Source organism: Antechinus flavipes, chromosome 1 (genome assembly GCF_016432865.1).
Source record: "Antechinus flavipes isolate AdamAnt ecotype Samford, QLD, Australia chromosome 1, AdamAnt_v2, whole genome shotgun sequence".
Taxonomy (NCBI): Eukaryota; Metazoa; Chordata; class Mammalia; order Dasyuromorphia; family Dasyuridae; genus Antechinus; species Antechinus flavipes.
In genome coordinates this window covers 419,030,912-419,051,447 of record NC_067398.1, presented here as the reverse complement: position 1 = coordinate 419,051,447, position 20,536 = coordinate 419,030,912, and the positions used below count along the sequence as shown (strand labels likewise).

Genomic DNA, 20,536 nt, shown 5'->3' with positions numbered 1-20,536 from the left:
AGCCAAAACCCAATTTCCTTCCATTGATTGTAAAATCAAAAAGCGTGTTTTAAGACATAGATACACTATATAGATACCGCTATCCCAATCCTTATATTGTATCCATATTTTAATTTAAGAATGCTGAATATATAAATATGTGTGCATATACTTATATGCATATATCCAAACATATAGTCATTTGATATCTAGATATAAATGAAGAATTTTAGGTATCTAGAAATAGACATATTCATATGCAAATATTTATTAATGAAGTCAACATAAAGACTCATGTTCCTTAACTTTCTTGCCCATTGCTTATTCCATTATTCTTCATTTCTTATCACCAATGCAAAATTCCTAAATGTTGCTGAATAACCATATCTGTTTGTAAGAATGTATTCATTAGTGTGCTCCTCAATTACTGTGTGATTACTGTGCTGAGGTTCTACTGTGCTTTGCTGAGAATTTAAGTTCAAAGTCACACAATAATGATCTAAGGTAAAATTTGAATCTAAATCTTCTAACTGCAGAGTCAGTGCTAATGTTTGTGTTGTACATTATTAACTATTAGCATTTTGTTCATCATGTAAATATGTAGGAGAGAAGTGAAAAACCAAATGTGGTGTATTATATACTCCTATATTGAGTAGGAAATGAATTGCTCTTAACTTAAGCAACATCTTGTAACCATGAGGCATGTATTAATACAAATCTAGTATTTCTAGTATTGTAAAAGGATTTTACTATTCCTAGGTATGCCTGTGTTTATTATAATCTGGCAATTATTTGCTTCAGATAAATATGAATGTCATTTTTAACAAATGATAATTTCACTGAACATCAAAAAACAAAAATATAATGCAACATAAAAACTTTTGAATTCATTTAAATAAGTTATGTTGTTATTCATTTGTTTAGTTGTCTGACTCTGATCCCATTTGGGATTTTCTTGGCAAAGATCCCAGAGTGTTTTCTCGTTTCCTTTTCCAGCTCATTTCTTGGAGGAGGAAACTGAGGCAAACAGGGTTAAATGACTTGGCCAGGGTCACATAGCTAAATCTGAGACTATATTTTAACTCAAGGGCTCCAGGGTCAGCACTATATTTTACCTTCTTTAAGTGTGGATCACAACTATATGTGGGATCTTGTAACTGAATGCGGGGATCACAAAATGGTGATTTTATTATCAATAAATGTGTGATTTGTATATCTATTTTTTATACCTGTGTACCCAGGGTCACATAAAAAAAATTGGACAAAAAAGGGTCAGCAATGGAAAAAAGTTTGAGAAATACTGCTCTATACCACCTTTCTGCCCCATAAATAGGAATAATGCAGTAATAAAAACATCAGTTCTAGTATTCCACACCTCATTCATATTTTCTCTTAAAATTAATATAAATTCTTCTCTCTGTGGTGTTCTTTTCCTCTAAATTTGGTACAATAGTAATAGTAATAGTGGTAACAGCAGTAGTAGTGGAAGTAGTAGTAGTAGTAGACAGTAGTAGTAGCAATAATAGTAGTTGCAGTAGCAGTAGTTGTAGTAGAAATAGTTGTAGTAATAGTACTTATAGAAGTAGTGGTAGTAATGGTTGTGGTGGTGGTGTAATAATAGCATTTTTACATCACTTTCTAGGTAGCAATAACATAGTAAGCACATTACAAACATTGTTGTATCCTCAAACTGCCCTGGGAGGTTGATGCTAATTTTTACCCAAGTTTACAGTTGAGGAACTGAACCAAACCTAGGTTAAGTGATTTGTACCAGATAGCAGGTGTTTGAGTTCATATTTGAGTCAGGTATTTCTAACTTATGTATTTCAAGTTTATTCTTCACACAGAGTCCTTTGAAAAGTCTTCATTTATGATCAAATGAGAAACCACAAAAGTAAAATAAGAGGTTCAGGGGAATGTGAAAAGAAGAGAGTGAATACTATATCAGAATCAATGATATAAGGTAGACTATTCTGTGTATTAATATTGATGTTTGTCATACAAAGTTTGCCTTTATTATTTAGAGAACAATGCCTTGTAAGAAGTAATTTAATGTAGATTATTTTCTCTCATCCCCTCTATGGAATGTGTTTTCTCTGCCATCAATTAATTTTCCCAGTACAGATTTGTATTATAATACTAAGCGCTAGAACTCCCTTTTCCGTATTCCACAAGTATGTGAGTTGAATTCTAAATAATAAAAAGGTTTTTTTTTGCCAATTTACTCCTGTTCATTTGTTCATAAAAGCTTATGATTTATTATTACCTTAGAAGATCTTTCTTCTTGTTTCCTTTTGGAAATAGTCTTTGTTATTTATTTTTTCAGGAATATCACAATCCTTACAAAATGTTAGTATGTAATCCTTTGGTTCAAAAAAATGATAAGAAAATAAAGAAAAAGAAATCTTCATGGTTTCTTTAAGATGAATGACTCAATTTCAAATTCTATTGCTTCATATTATCTGTCTCCATATTACCTATTCAACTTCATCTTTCACTTACTGCCATAAATCTTTTTTTTCCCCTCTCTACTACCTCTCTTAACAGATTTTAAATATTAATTTTACCTAAAATTTTCCTAATCTTATTTTCCAAAAATTCAACCCTTCCTTGATTTTAAGGATGCCTTTAAAAGACATCTATAGAATGTGACTCTCAATACACACATACACACTATAGGTTACTTAATTTTCATGATATTAGAGCAACAGTTGATCTCACATAACGTCATGGCAGTGGTTTGGGGGATAAAGTGCAATTCTCTCACCAAATAGAACCCAACTTATGCCTTTTGTTAGTTAACTAAAAGGCTAAAAATAAGATCCTTCATGCCATAGATAGATACATATATGCACTTATATACATATACATATGTATATATACACACACATGTATTCTTTTATATTAATATATGTAAAAAGAAAAATGAGAAGTGTTTGATTTTAGAATTATGTAGTCATTATCAAAAGGGAATAAACGCTAAAACTGACAGCAATATCCAGCTACAGTATATAGGAAAATAGTAGGTAAAAAGCTGTAATTTTCAAAGTCACTATAATGTTTGACAGATGTTGTATCCTTAAAGTACTATAGATATAAAGTCAATAGGCCAGCAAGAAATATATCAGAAAGTAATTGGATACTGCCTAGTCTCTTGGGCAATATGCAATGGTACATTTCCTGATATAAGATCAAATAGCATGTAGACTAGTTGTCCCCTTGGCTAATTCAATTCTTAGTTTAGCATAAAGACCAATTCTGCCAAGTTGCTTTATACTCAGCTTCTATATCAACTATAGAATATTGATTATTTCATCAATAAAGGACTCAACAAAAGTTGACAACAGAAATTAAAATATTGTGCAATAAACCACTGCGAAGCTAGCTAGTAAAGGATTTAAGCTTTTGGGGAACTGAGGGATTTCTACTTATAGATCACTGGCAGCTATTCAGACAGTTAGATTATAAGATAATATTTTCTATAGTGTGTTTCCTGACATATTTGTTAAAACCAGTGAATGCAGAATCAGAACTTTCTGGTGCTCCATAATACATTCTGCAAAAGGAGTGACTGCAAAGATTTAAAGCAACAGCAATAATAACAAGAAGAGAACATTAAAAATAGAGACTTTTGCTTTCATAGAAATCTTTGATGCTATTGCAATTAACTACAAATCACCTGGTATAGACAGGTGACAGCACTGTGAATAAAGCACTGATTCTGAAGTGAGAAAGAACTGATTTCAAATTTTGCTTCACAGTAGTTTCATGACTGGGCCAGTGAATTAATTTTGTTTGCTTTAGTTTCCTCAATTCTTAAAAAAAATAGCTGGAGGAGGCAATGGCAAATCACTCTAATATCTTTCCTGAGAAAATCCTAAATGAGATTATGAAGAGTTGGACACAACTGAACAACAGAGATCACTTAGTTATGATTGCAATTCCACTCAAAACAGCAACCTGCATCAACTAATTTGTTATCTATTAGGATAGAGATAGGGGCCTCTTAAAAATGTTACACTATTATTTGTTAATAATTCAATTCAATAACTAATTATGAAGCATTTCCAACATTCTGCTAAAGTTAACCTAGAATAAGTGAAGTGCTGCTAGGTCAACTTTAGCAGAATGTTAGAGGTGCTTCATAATTAGTTCTTGCAAAACAGCAAAGCTCGAAAACGCCAAGTATGTAGATTCATTCCAAAATGTCAATAGCAATGTTAATAGAGTCTTGGAGTCACAATCCATAAATCATCCAGATGTATTTTATCAAATTATCTGTTTCTTCAAACAGCAAAAATACAGCTTACAATAGTGAAATATATTGACATGTGCCTCTGTTTCCTGATAGATATTCAGTGGATCGACACACTGATATGGACAGAATATTTAATATCCACTCTGCAAATGGGTCAATCTTCACACTGAAACCCCTTGATCGAGAATCATTTCCCTGGCACAACATTACCATTACTGCAACTGAAATTAGTAAGTTGGAGATTGATCTATTCAAAGCTATTATTTTTCATTAGCACATATCCATACTTTTTAAGAATCAATCTTATGAAGTTTTGTTTTCCTTTTTTATATTACAACATTTTACATAGCTTCTATTTTTACATGATATTCACTTATGAAAAACATTTTTATATCATTAATACTACATTTAGGAGCAGTTAGATTGAGAAATGAATAGAGCAACAGCCCTAGAGTCAGGAGGACCTGAGCTCAATTTTGACTTCAGAAACTTGACATTCACCAGCTGTGTGACCCCAAACAATTCACATAATCTTAATTGCCTCAGCAATAACATAATAAATAAATAAAATAGAATGCTACATTTATAGAAATAATTATATTTTATTGATACAGTCATATATTCAGGAAGATTTAGGAGAATTGTTATAAACATACACAGACAGAGAGACATACACAAACAAGGACAAGAGGGTATAGATATACAGAAACACACTGAATGAAAAAAAAATTTAGAAAATTAAAGAGAAAGAAACAGAAATAAAGAATTCAATCTCTTTTTGGTGTCAAGAATATCTAAGCTCAATTCCTGTATCTAATATATTCTATTATTAAAGCAAAGTCGCTTAACTTCTGAGAGTACCAGGTAATTATCTAAGACTAGTTTCTCACCTGAATCAGTGAAGGGAGTTATTTTTAAGTTGGAAATTCCCTATACTAATAAAATAATAGATCTGTTCTTGGTCTCAGGATAAATACATTTATAATGCATTCATACCTCTACATGAACATGACATTTTAGGTCTCTTTTGTGATCTAGAGAAAACAATATAAATAAAATAATTTATCATGCTAAGTTAATTAGTTAATAGGATTAATACCATATTCTAATTTATAATAATTCTTTTTTTTTATTTGGGTCTTCTAAGTATACTGAAGTTCATAAGTAATTCAATCTAGAAAATGAAAAATCATAGACGTTACTTGTTGCTAGGTTACAGGTCGTATAAGTGACATCATTGTAATTTTGTAAATGAGACAGAAATCACTTGTTATTTTTTTTTATTCCAGATAACCCAAAACAAAGTACTCACATTCCTGTCTTCATCAGAATTTTAGATATAAATGACCATGCACCAGAGTTTGCCAAATATTATGAAACATTTGTTTGTGAAAATGCAAAACCTGGACAGGTAAACTGCATGCTATATATAAAATTGTTTTCTGCTTGCAGCCTATCTCTGTCATTACCTTTGTCTACCTTTTTCTCCCTTTTTCCTCCTTTTCCTTATCTTCTTTCTTTCTTCCTCTTCCTTCTTCCTCCTCCTCCTCCTCCTCCTCCTCCTTCTCCTCCTCCTCCTTTTCTTCCTCTTCCTCCTCCTCCTCCTTCTCCTTCTCCTCCTCCTCCTCTTCCTCTTGTTCCTCCTCCTTCTCCTTCTCCTCCTCCTCTTCCTTCTTCTTCTTCTTTTTATTTAGGCAGTTGATCTTAAGAGGATTTCACTTTGATACTCTTGTCCCAAATTCCTTTCACACACATCAGTATGCTAAAATGTAAATGGCTTCTTCTTTTCCTCCTCTGTCATCTGCCTATTTTATATAAACATTCACAGCTTACTCTGACTTCAGAGAAAGCTCTTTGTTGATAATGTTGTTATAAATGCTTAGGAATATAAGAGAAGAAAAATACAATTTGCATTAATTTATTTAGCAAACATATAATGAAGATGCTATAGATCCTAGACAATTTTGCATAGTCATTGTTGTGCTGATATTGAGTGTCATCACATCACTGGGAAGAAGTCCTTATGGAAGCCATTTGCAGTCCATAAAAATGAACTTTATCTACAATAAAGAAAATTATGAGTGATGATTCTCTTATCAATTATTTTATCTGCTTTTAGGAGCTTTGCCAGGAGAGCTTCCTTTGCCATTATTTTAATGGTCATGGCTAATATTGATCATGCAAGGAATTTATATTAGAAATATATGATTCTAAGTAATAGTCATAAAATGTTTTACTTGAAAATTCATAAATTGAAAAGTAAAATGCATGCATAATAAATAATAGTTTTATATTCATAGGATATATTATCTTAAAGTAGATCTAAACAGCTCATAAATTTGTTAATGCTATTAATATAAAAATCATTTGTAACCATATAGTAAAGGGCAACTTTTTGTTAAAAGACTTTAAAGTGTTATCATCATAGATTTATGACTCAGTGGCCCATATATAACCTATACATATGTACGTATGTACACAGGCACATTGAAACTCTCCAATGTGCTCCTATATCTGTGTTAGTCACATATTTTGATATAAATGAAAGAATGCATGCATGTATATATATATATACAGGGACTATATATATATATATATATATATATATATATATATAGTCCCTGTAAAGAGAAACCTTATGCCTTAAAGCTGAAGCTCTCTCACTTTTTCAAAAATTTTTTCAGATCTATTCAAAAGATATTTGCAAACTGTTGAGAAAAACAAATTGAAAAAGATATAGTATGAATTCACATATAAATGTAGTTCATTATAAATTTCAATTATAGATTCCTTAGCAAGTATTTCAGGATGGTTACCATGACCAAATAGTTGAATAATTTTTTTAAAAATCCATTAATGAAACCTCTTTCAGATAAGATGATGAGATTTTATGTTTTATTGAGAGACAGATAGCATCCAAGATCAGATGAGGAATGGTAAGTCATGTTAGATTGTTTTTTGAGTGTAATGTTTTATTCTAGGAATGTTCTGCTAAGTCCCAGATGGTGGAATCAAGAACATTAAGTGGAAATTGCTAAAAAAAAAAAAAAAAAAAAAGCTTGATATATGTAACTATTAAGTTTGATTTCTATTTTATGTAAGAGAAAACTTCTTATCAATTATGGCAAACTAAATTCTAAATGATTACCTTGGGTGTTAGTGGTTTCCTTCTAAAGGAAATCTTCAAATATGGGATAAATGATGTTTACTTTTCAGATAAATTGTAGAAAGGATTCTTGCTAATTCATTGGTAAGACCTTATAGTATTTGAAGTATCTTCCAACTTTGAGCCTCTATGATTCTGTGATTACTTAGGTAGATTTGCCTGCCATTGAATTTAGCAATTAAGAAATGTCTAAGATAGAAAACTTTTAGTTGGATGATAAAGATGGAAGCCAAACTATAAACAGTTAAGAAAAGAAGAAAGAAAGCAGAGGAATCTATTTTGCAGATATCTCACTCCACATCCTATCTACAGTTCTGCTTTGTTTCATCTCTATAGAACAAGGTGCCCCGGCTGTGTAATTACTTCCCACACAGTCTAGCTATTTAGAGAATTTAGCCACAACAAAGATGAGAGGTATAGGATAATAACTAGCAAATCTGGATTTTTTTAAAGATGGGGAAAACATGGGCATGTTTTTAGACAGCAGGGAAGCAGCCAGTAAATTTGGAGAGTTTGAAGATAAGTAGAAAAGAGTAAGATAATAGATAGTGGTACCTTTTGGAGAAGACAAAATATAGAATGACTTGTACAAATAGAAGCGTTTCCCTTGACAGGGACAAAGGACATCTCTTCTTCATATGTTATAAATGTAAATATAAAGATAGTAGCAAAAGATATTTGGTAAAATTGAGGTGAAGAAGAGGTAAAAAGTGAGAGTTCTCTTTGAATGATTTATTTCAATTTTTTCATTAAAATATGAAGCAAGTCTCTTACATGAGATAGTGAGTGATGTAGGAATTATGAAAGGTTGGAAGAAAAATAAAAAGCTTTAGAAAACCTGCTCTGGCAAGTGGGATGGTGGGTCAATTATTTGTCTCTTTTCAGTGAGATTTTATAACATAAATTTATAGTGAATCTAGTGGTACAGTGTCATAATTTTCTCCAATTGTTCTTCTTTAGTACTTATCAAAGGGGAAAAGGTAAATTTAGTGTAAAAAGACAACAAACACATTAAACTAATTTACTCTAATATAAGGTAAACCAATTTATTCTGAGATCTGTCAATCATGTTAGAATGGCTGTTTAATTTTCCAAGAGTGTTGTCAGTCAATAAATTGATGAATATTTATTAAGCATATACTAAATTCCAGGCAATGTGCAAAGCTTTAGGGATATACTTTTTAAGAAGAAAGTCCCTTTATAAGCTCAAAATCTAAGGGAGGAGACAACATTTTAAAATTATGTACAAATAAGGCTACATAACACATAATTATTAGAGGGAAGGCACTACAATTAAGAGAAATTGGAAAAGACTTCTTTTAAAGGTAAAACTTTAGTTGGGGGTGAAAGAAGCTATGGACATAAAAGAAAAAATGAAGATGTAAAATATTCCAAGCATAGAAGCTAACAAGTGAAAATATCTAGCGTTTGGAGATGGAGTTTTGTGTGGGAAAAAATACAAAGGCCAGGGTCACTGAATAAAAGAAAAAGTATGAGGAATATGTGAGGTGTAAGAAGACTGGAAAGGTAGAAAGGAGGAAAGACACATTGTGAAGAACAATAAATGCCAGAGGACTTTATATTTGACACTTTAAAAGAAAGATGTTGTGAAGCCAAATATCACTGAGCTGATTTCTGTCCTGACAAAATGAATTTTTAAAAATAATCTGCTGAAAAATATTGTGATAATGATATTTCCTGCCTGTGAACAACTTGTCCTATTCGAAGGCCATATTCCCAAGTGATTTTAAATATTTTTTGTGGTATGTTTTCTCTCCTGACACACTCCTTACCATAAATATGCATGGAGCATGCACTGGCTGTATATATGTATGCCTAGCACACCCAGAAACAATAGGCACCCCTATTCTCCCCATCAATGACTGACTTATTTACAATGGCATAATATGGCATAGTACATACATCTATTTGATATTGCCTTCTTTCTCTCTAGCCATCATCACCTAATTTTCTTTTCACTCTTACCCCATTCAAATTTCAAATCAAGGAAAATTTTTTGTTTGTTTTTTTACCACTAGTAAGTTTTATTGTTTTGACAAAGCAAAGGAATTTTGAATGTGCACCATGTATTTTTGAATTAATATTCAATAACTACTTTTTAATATTAGAGTTCAGGGCAGCTCAATTGGACAAACTTTATACTGAGAAGTGAATTATATAATCAGACCTCTTGCCAAGTGTACTATTCTTCTCAACTTTACTTCTGAATTAATCCAAAGTATTGTGATATATTAAAAGTAAAATTCTCTAACTGATATGTCAGAAAGCTGCAATTATAACTGAGATAAAACAGGATCTCAGGATGTGGAGAGCACACTACCTGATTAATTTTAAAATCCACTGATATTTAAAATCAAGCTCAAATGTGTCACTTAAAATCTCAGTCACCATGGAAAACTAATGAATCATTTAGAACTCTACATTGTTCCATATAATTTCCAAGTTGTTTCTTTCCAAAATTAGAATGTTCAAGAATTTAGACATGCCAAAATCAGATATAGAATTAACAGGAATTCACTTATGTAACTATTCTGAACTTCTATTTCCTCATCTACAAAATAATAGCATTGTACTGTTTTCTCTGGGGTCATCCTTACTCTAAAAATCTAAGAATCTATGCAAATGAATGTAATTCACCACACAAAAGTCAAATTATGGCCTATTTTGTCTTGTATTGTTAGTAATAGTAGTAGCAGAAGTAGTTAATGATGATGATGATGACTGACCCCTAATGGTTTAAAAGATTGAAAAATACTTTACCTGCCTTCCCTGACTTCGTTCGGGTTTCTATTAAAATCTTACTTTCTGGAAAAAAACAACAGCAAGAACAAAAAACATTTTTCCTGACCCTTCTTGATTTTAATTCCTTCCCTCTGATATTATCTTCAACCTGTCTTGTATATATTATGTCAATACATAATTGTTTTCTTCCCTATTGGGTTGAGACCAGGAACTTATTTATTTATTTATTTTCATTTCTATGGAAGCACAGCACTTGTCACAGTATCCAGCTCGTAGTATGTGGTTAATTAAATGACTATTGAGATAATCTATACAAGGTTTCTCAAAAGTCTTAGTGTAGTTTTAAATGTAAAACTATATTGACTTTTGACTTTAAATTGCAGTAAGAGTTTTGGTGCATCTTGTATAATATCATTTGATTCTTAAACATTTCAAGGAATGGTCTGCATATACAATAGTTATAAATATAAATAAATAGTTATATATTTTATTTTAATAAAGAATTTAAATTGTGTTAATAATATTAAAATTTTATCAAAACTATATTGACATCTTGTGTTAGTTATTCTGACTATTTTATGTCTGTCTTCTATTTTGAATCAACAAATGCATTTGTTACAAAGCTTCATAATGAAAAGAAGTATAGGGTTATAAAATGTTTGATTATTTGTTAATTAAAAAGAAATCCTGAGTTTCTTTACACCATAAATATATAAAAAGTACTGCCTTATTTGCTAATGAAATTTTCATTGATGTCATTATTGGTAATGCCATTATGATATCTATCATGGAATGTAAAGGTAAGGATAAAAAAGATAATTTTACAAAAGCATTAACTATGCATTTCCACTATACTGAACTTCCAATGACTTTATACGAAAAACTAAAGAAAACTGTGACTGGACAGAAAGTTAAAACAAATATGAGAACTATTCAATTGACTTTTTGAAAAACTAATGCGGTTTTACGTATTCTAGTTAAGTGCCATAAGCATTAGGGAATCATTATATGCTGCCATGATTTCAGAATGTAATAATTCTAAATGCCTGTCATATAATCAGTAGATTTTTTATATCTGCAAACAGTGATTATCATGTACTTGGATAACATCTGTATTAAGATAATGCATTAAGAGCAGGTTACTATGAGCAAGAAAATAGTAACAATATGGTTACATTTAAGATTTTTTGTTTTGTTTTGGAGTTTCTCCCTGCCCCCTCTATTGAGGATATAGATTGGAAAGAAGATACAGAACAGAACATTAAGTGTAATAGCTAGGAAGAAAATTTATCTGAGGCTTCCCAATTCCCTTTGTATTAGAATCATAGATTTTTTTTTTTTTTTTTTAGGATATCAGGGGATCCTTAAATCAATCTTGTTTTACCTAAAATATAAATCCTCTCTAAAATAATGCCAACAAAATGATCAACTAACCCCAGCTTGTTTTTTTTTTCCTAGTATTAAGAAACTCAATAGCTTTTAGTATACTTATTCTACTATGGACACCTCCATAACTCCCCAAATTATTCACATTCCATTTTTCATCTCTCTATTTCTTTTGAACTAAGTATACCTATTAACTGTACTTTTTCAGGAATTCTTAATTTCACCTTTCTTTAAAAGATATATTTGTGTCCTTATGTTAATATTGCTAGTATATTTTATATATTAGCAATATTCTATGGTATTAGATAACCAAATTCATAAATATAGCCTTTCTTTTTTTCCATAATTTTCAAAGAATTATTGAAATTGATAATTTTTCTTCCTATTCTTTTATATTCTACTTCTTGACTCTTATTATCACATCCAAATCATAATTTATCTCTCTCCTTTCATTTTCTCTTAATCAGATCAGACAATATTTTATGATGATATTTTTTTCTTACTTCATTAGAAATGTTCCACCTCTGGTCAAGACTATAATTTTTGTGACATAGCATGTTGCACAGAGCCCAAACTTATTCCCAGCTAGTTTCTATTCCATCGCTTAAATGTCACTGCATGATGTTGTATTTTACTTTAAATTTCTAACTTATTTTGACGACAGAGATGAAAACATATTTTTGCCTCTTAATTCGTTTAGTTTTCTACCCAAAGTTTCATGATATTACAACACTCCAGATATATTAATAAATCTTTTTTGGCAGAAAAAATGACAGTCTGATCATTAGGATATTTCTCTTATTTATTTGGTTTATTTCTTTCTGAATATGGAGAGCAATATGGAATCACTCAATAAAAGCAATGAATCTTCATTATAGTCTGAAATGAGGGAAACAGTTATTACTTGTAACATCCTATAATTTCTGGATTTTATAAAAAAAAAAACAAAGATGAACTAAATATATTCAAAAGTAATTAGTTTGGAGAGATTCTCAAGACTCTTATATAACTATAAAAGAAGACGTTCAGTAGAATGGGGAGCTAAATTATCATAAAAACTTAAAGTTTGGGTCATTGTAATTTACCTAAAATTTGAAATCTCTTTGTAAATTAACTGTTTTTTCCCCTGAGTCAATTGAGGGTAACTATCTACCCATAATGTAATTTTGAGATTAACAAAGATTCCTTAAATGTATTGAATCTGGTACTGCTTACCATTTACAGGATTTTCTTGAGAACTAGTGATATTAACAAAGTAATCTGGATTGTTGTAAGATCATGAAACTTTGGGTAGAAAACTAAACGAATTAAGAGGCAAAGATATGTTTTCATTTCTGTTGTCAAATGAAGTTAGAAATTGTCCAGGGTCACACAGCCAGGAAGTATTAAGCATCTGAGGTCAGATTTGAACCCAAGTCCTTCTGACTTCAGGTCTGGTGCTCCATCAACTACACCAATTAGCTGTCCCCCATAAACTAACTTTTAAAAATTAAATTATTACAAATAATCTGGAGATTTAAATAAAGAGGATCACATAAACATTACTATGATATATATGTATATATGTGTGTATATATATACATATATATGTATATTTATATATATATACATATATATATAGTTTTTGAATAAGTTAATCATCACTTCAAGCAGAATCAAGAAGAATTTGAGAGATGGAAATTATTTTTTGGATATCTAATCTAAAGTCAAATAGTCAAATAGATGGATTATTGTTGATTCATTTTAATAACCATCTTTTCATCACTAACACAGTGGAAATCTAAATCTTGGCAAATTCTACCACTTATTTTATCTCTTCATCCTTCCCAAATTCCTTGGCAATGTTAGAGAAAGTCATTGAATCCCATTCATTTCAACTCATTATAAACTGAATCTTTGTGTGTATAAACTCTGTTATGCCCTCAATTCCATTTGGAAAATTTTCCATTTAACTCCTTAAATTCTATATTACCGTCATTAAAAAAAATAATAATGTCCCTTCCCTACACCCATATTTTACACATAGAATAAAAGGCTAGACTTCTATTTTGCTTAGAAGACTTAGAAAACTATGAAGAATTCTCTTTATTCCCCTTCCTTACTCTTAAGCACATCTCATTTGCATCATTCATCTCTCCTCCTCTCTTCAGTTTAGAGGAAGGGGGATGCATCCTGTTCCCTCTCTTAGAATAACAACTCTACCTGTATTCTTTAGCCAATTCCTGCATATCTTCTATGGAATCTTAATCCCGAATTTATGTCATCTTTCTCATTTACCTTGAGTCTCTCCTTTCCCATCTTTCTGCAAATATGGCCAGTTCTCTCTGGTCAATAACAACAACACTAATAACAACAGTAATATCAAAAATATTTTCCCCAATAACTCTTTGTCTTCTACCTGATCTATTAAACATGGTTAATACTTTTTTTTAAATAACTTTTTATTGACAGAACCCATGCCAGGGTAATTTTTTACATTATCCCTTGCAGTCACTTCTGCTCTGATTTTTCCTCTCCCTCCCTCCACCCCCCCCCCCCGATGACAAGCAGTCCTTTACATATTAAATAAGTTACAGTATATCCTAGATACAATATATGTGTGCAGAACCGAACAGTTCTCTTGTTGCACAGGGAGAATTGGAATTCAGAAGGTATAAATAACCCGGGAAGAAAAACAAAAATGCAAGCAGTTTATATTCATTTCCCAGTGTTCTTTCTTTGGGTATAGCTGCTTCTGTCCATCCTTGATCAATTGAAACTGAATTAGCTCTCTTTATCGAAGAGATCCACTTCCATCAGAATACATCCTCATACAGTATCGTTGTTGAGGTCTATAATGATATCCTGGTTCTGCTCATTTCACTTAGCATCAGTTCATATAAGTTTCTCCAGGCCTTTCTGAAATCATTCTGTTGGTCATTTCTTACCGAACACTAATATTCCATAATATTCGTATACGACAATTTATTCAGCCATTCTCCAATTGATGGGCATCTACTCAATTTCCAGTTTCTAGCCACTACAAAGAGGGCTGCCACAAACATTCATGCACATAAAGGTCCCTTTCCCTTCTTTATGATCTCTTTGGGATATAATCCCAATAGAAACACTGCTGGATCAAAGGGTATGCACAGTTTGATAACTTTTTGAGCATAATTCCAAATTGCTCTCCAGAATGGCTGGATGTGTTCACAATTCCACCAACAATGCATCAGTGTCCCTGTTTTCCCACATCCCCTCCAACATTCCTCATTATCTTTCCCTGTCATTCTAGCCAATCTGACAGGTGTGTAGTGGTATCTCAGAGTTGCCTTAATTTGCATTTCTCTGATTAATAATGATTTGGAGCATCTTTTCATATGACTAGAAATAGTTTCAATTTCTTCCTCTGGGAATTGTCTGTTCATATCCTTTGACTATTTATCAATTGGAGAATGGCTTGATTTCTTATAAATTAGAGTCCATTCTCTATATATTTTGGAAATGAGGCCTTTATCAGAACCTTTGACTGTAAAAAATATTTTCCCAGTTTATTGTTTCCCTTCTAATCTTGTCTGCATTAGTTTTGTTTGTACAAAAACTTTTCAATTTGGTATAATCAAAATTTTCTATTTTGTGGTCATTAGTGATCTCTAGTTCTTCTTTGGTCATAAATTCCTTCCTCTTCCACAAGTCTGACAGGTAAACTATCCTATGCTCTTCCAATTTATTTATAATCTCATTCTTTATGCCTAGGTTATGAACCTATTTTGACCTCATCTTGGTATACGGTGTTAAGTGTGGGTCAATGCCTAGTTTCTGCCATATTAGTTTCCAATTTTCCCAGCAATTTTTTTGTCAAATAATGCATTCTGATCCCCAAAACTGGGGTCTTTGAGTTTGTCAAACACTATATTATTAAAGTTATTGGCTGTTTTGTCCTTTGAACCAAACCTATACCATTGGTCAACTAGTCTATTTCTTAGCCAATACCAGATGGTTTTAATAACTGCTCCTTTATAATATAATTTTAGATCTGATACAGCTAGGCCACCTTCATTTGATTTTTTTTTTCATTAATTCCCTTGAAATTTTTGACATTTTGTTTTTTCATATGAACTTTGTTGTTATTTTTTCTAGTTCATCAAAATACTTCTTTGGGAATCTGATTGGTATAGTGCTAAATAAATAGATTAGTTTAGGTGGTATTGTCATCTTTATTATATTTGCTTGCCCAATCCAAGAGCATTTAATATTTTTCCAGTTGGTTAGATTGGACTTAATTTGTGTGGAAAGTGTTTTGTAGTTTTGCTCATAAAGTTTCTGATTTTCCCTTGGCAGATAGATTCCTAAGTATTTTATACAATCAGTAGTTACTTTAAATGGAATTTCTCTTTGTAACTCTAACTGTTAGGTTTTGTTAGTGATATATAAGAATGCTGATGATTTATGTAGGTTTATTTTGTATCTTGCAACTTTGCTAAAGGTGTGGATTGTTTTTAATAACAAGGTTAATACTTAAGGTTCTGTGTTTATTTCCTCTCCACTTTTCTTCTTAAGCTGTCTTTGTAATCCTATTTACTTTCAAAATGTCAAGTATCACCTTTTTTTTTTTTTTTTTTTTTTTTTTTTTTAAGCTCAGAACCAAGTGCTAGCTATGTAAATGTAAATTATTGCTTGAAGTTTGAATCTACATATCAATTCTTAGGAAATTCATTTAAAAATCTTTTGTTTGATATTCTGCTACTAAACAAACAAATAATGATAACCGCATTGGAAAATTTTCTTTGAATGATTCTAAAATCTATGTGATTTAGTGAATCATTTTCAAGCAAACAAACCAATTTAATTGTTTTCTAATGCCAACGTAATTATTATATTTCCAGTTGATTCAAACAATCAGTGTCATGGACAAAGATGACCCTCCTCGAGGACACAAGTTCTTCTTTGAACCAGTACCAGAATTTCCTCTTAATCCAAACTTCACCATTGTAGATAATAAAGGTATACATGAACCTTGATCATCAAATTTATTTGTTATTTACTTTTATGAGATACTATATAGCTTATCATATCTCATTCTTACTCTTTCTTATAGATAACACAGCTGGTGTTCTTACTCGAAAGGATGGGTATAGTCGCCATAAAATGAACACATATTTCCTACCAATTTTAATATTTGACAATGATTATCCAATCCAAAGTAGTACTGGAACACTAACTATCCGTGTGTGTGCCTGTGATAACCAAGGAAATATGCAGTCCTGCAATGCAGAAGCCTTGATCCTTTCAGCTGGTCTGAGTACAGGAGCTCTCATTGCTATTCTCCTATGCATTCTCATTCTGCTTAGTAAGTAACTCTGTAAATAAATATTCTTTCAAGTTGAAAATATCTACCTCTTTTTTTTAATCAGCATTATATCTGGCAAACATTTGTAGGTGAAAAATATACAATGCCATTTTCATTTTCATATTCTCTTAGTAAGTTTTACACAGTGACATTAATTGGTTACTTTGTAATTATATTGAAAAGGGCAGACTGACACTGCTGGTGTTTATAAACGATTCCAAAATAAGAATGGATTTGGTAAAAATATCCAGTGTCTAATAAGTAAATGCATTCAAACTTTTGCAATGTTCATACTAATTACAAGGAACACCTTAGTAATTGCAATATAAATTTCTTATATAAAGGTGTAATGCTCCAATTAAAAAAAATGAAAGAGTGCATTTATTTTGATTTGTCTCCATGACTATAGCAAGGCTTATAATTTTTTTTTCCATATAATTGTGGGGTTCACAAAAACAAATGTATTATTTGAGTATATACTAACAGGACAACCATTTGATTCAATTAAACAGTTGTTCCATTGTAAAACAACTCTAAAACATTCATTTTCCTAGCAGTTCAGCCAGAAATCCTTATGCTGAGGGCAGTGAGGCTAGCCAAATTTATTTTCAAATGTTATTCCAAGCTGGCAGCTTTTCACTGAAAACCCTTACAGACCACCTGGATAACTTCCCATTGGCCAGGAACTCTTGCAGGACTTCAGTGAAAGCCTGAGGGAAACGGCCGAGAAATCATTTGTGCAATTAAAATGATACAAATTCTTTAAAAAACAAACAAAAAAACATTTTCTTGGTGTAGAGGAAGGGGCAAATCATGCCAGCAGCCAATACACAAATAACTGCAACCAGCTGTCAGGATGCAACTGTTCACATACATTAAAAATATTTTTCATGTCCCCAAGATGATTCAGTTTAGATTATACATTTGCTCCAACTATTCCTGAATTTATTTCATTTCCTTTATCCATAAGAAACTATTATTTTAATCAGTTTCTTTCAATTACACATAGTAATACCTATGTGCAATATATGTACTATACATAGTGTATTTCTCTATATCAGTAAAGCATATAATATATAGAACAGCTGATTTCCAATAAATTCCTTGAATTTGGAAAATTTATCAAATGCAATCTACTTTTCTCTCTGAACAAAGAAGTGACATATTTCTTCCCTTTTCAACTTAAACTACTAGAAAAGTCTAAAGTGTCTTCTTTTTACTTTTTAACCATTCCTTCTAATTACTGTATTTAATCTCCTGTTCTTTTTTCCATTAAAATTTGCTCCTATTCTACAAGTTTAGTTATTTATATGGCCCAAATTCTTCAGAAAATGTATACTAAACAGATTTTTATTAATCTCCTTTTGTCTTTTCTTATGTGAATAAGATGGCTGCAGTGTGATCTTATACAAAATCATCTTTTGAAAGTCATAGTGCTAGGCAATATGACACCTTCCCTCCCCCACAAATATATATATATATATATAGAATTAAAGTGGAAGATACAAGTTTTAAAGGAGTGGGTTAGACAATTGTGAGCCAATTTTTTAAAAAGTAGAAAATCATAGAACATTTTTATGATATCAATGAGGATAAAGGCACATTACATTATATTTAGTTTAAAAATGGGATTAAATCCAACTGCTTAAAAGTAAAGTATAATAAAATGTTGATGTCATATATAAAGACTTTGGAGCACCATGAGTCATTGCACCATACCAAATAGTATTTTTCAAAAAAAAGTATATTCATAAATGATATATCAAGCTTTGCTTGCTTTCTGAAAAGTTAAATAAATAAAAGCAGAATCCATATATAATACATAAAATCACAAGCTTTTTCTTTAAATTTAGGAAGGTCAGTAAACCTTAAGATACTAAATAAATGCAAGGGATAGCCTGGCTTTTCATAGTTCTTTTCTCAATGGAAGAGGACTATATAATTTGTTGTCAGGCTTACATAAAATTCCAGACCTTGACAGGAAAAGGACAAACATTTTTAAATGTTATGACTATGTAAAGTATAGTAATTAATTTACCCCATTGTAAATATGTCATGTGAATTTGAAAAAATGTAATCACTTTGCCTGAATTCATTATTTTTACTAATTAATGTTATATAGCTAAAAAATATAGCTAGAGACCTAGCTATATTTTTCCTCAGTCTCTAGGTTCTCTGATTTCAAAGAATAACCAATTTCTTTTATCTGGCAATTTTATACAACTTAGATCCTCATAATATGTTTTAGTCCCTGTCTTTAAAATTTATCTTTTTTTTTCTCCCATTTTCTTTCTCAGTTCTAGTTGTGCTATTCACTGCACTCAAGAGACAGAGGAAAAAGGAGCCCTTAATCATTTCAAAAGATGATGTTCGAGACAATATTGTAACCTACAATGATGAAGGGGGTGGGGAAGAAGATACACAGGCTTTTGACATTGGGACACTACGGAATCCAGAAGCCAGAGAAGACAGTAAACACCGAAGAGATGTAATGCCTGAAAGTATTTTTCAGATAAGGAGGACTGTTCCATTGTGGGAAAACATTGATGTACAAGACTTTATTCACAGAAGATTAAAAGAGAATGATTCAGACCCCAGTGCTCCACCTTATGATTCCCTAGCAACATATGCTTATGAGGGGAATGATTCCATAGCAGATTCCCTCAGTTCTTTGGAATCTCTTACTGCAGATGGTAACCAGGATTATGATTATCTCAGTGATTGGGGACCCCGATTTAAAAAACTTGCAGATATGTATGGAGGAGATGAAAGTGATAGAGACTGAGAAAAGTTACTAGTGACTTGCTAAGTCATTATTAATGAAAGTAATATCTTCATTACTAAATTAAGTGGCCTGCATTCTCTTACTTGGGGAAAAATACAAACAAACATACAAACAAAATGTAAGTGTTGTCTTAGTAAGGGTTTGCTTAATCAATATGTCCACATGAATCAATATGAACGGTATAGCTATAAGAAGTTTTGACCCTCTTTGCCTAAAAATATTGGAAGAAAGATGCATCACATCAGCATTGAAGAGACCTTTAAAAGGCTTTTTGTGCCTTTGCAAAGTGAAGGAAACTTTAATTTCTTATCTTGCTTACAATCACCTTTATTACATGGGACATTTGTGCAACTACTTTGTAAATTAATATGAAAAAAAATCTAAATAGCAACTACAACTACGCCTGCCATATTTATTAACTTAAAAAAAGTCTTGTGTTGACTCATTCATGATATTTTTATAAATGTATATTTATATTTTTATATTTTTATGAAATAAACTAGTATTTATAAAAATCAAATGCTTCTTGTTTTCTAAAGATGTTTTATTTCCCCTTTTTAAATAGGGAATCATAGAATCTTAGAGTTAATCATGTCCAAACTTCAAATAGTTAACCAATACTCGCTAGAATACCTCCAGTTACAAGAATATCATTATCTCCTGAGATAATCATCTGTTCACTTTTCAGTTCTAATTATTATAAATTACATCTTTATATGATATTTTTAACATATCATTATGAATATAATATAACTCATGGAAGAATTTTGATCTTGTGCTCTTTTACCCACTTTATATGAATTTCATACAGATAAATTAACCAATATCCTGGAAGACTTTACTTTTTTTTTAATATTGCATGCATATTAA

The 20,536-nt window shown here is 31.1% G+C and overlaps 1 protein-coding gene across 1 annotated transcript in view; it reads left to right on the top strand.

The window, feature by feature from the left end:
- CDH9 (cadherin 9) overlaps positions 1-20,186 on the top strand; it is a 145,344-nt gene extending 125,158 nt beyond the window's left edge. The window contains exons 7-11 of the mRNA XM_051969884.1: positions 4,331-4,467; positions 5,527-5,648; positions 16,418-16,535; positions 16,630-16,881; positions 19,179-20,186. Coding sequence (XP_051825844.1) covers positions 4,331-4,467; positions 5,527-5,648; positions 16,418-16,535; positions 16,630-16,881; positions 19,179-19,666 — 1,117 coding nt within the window. The 3' untranslated portion in view covers positions 19,667-20,186. The remainder of the gene's footprint in view (positions 1-4,330; positions 4,468-5,526; positions 5,649-16,417; positions 16,536-16,629; positions 16,882-19,178) is intronic.
- The last annotated feature ends 350 nt before the right edge of the window (positions 20,187-20,536 follow it).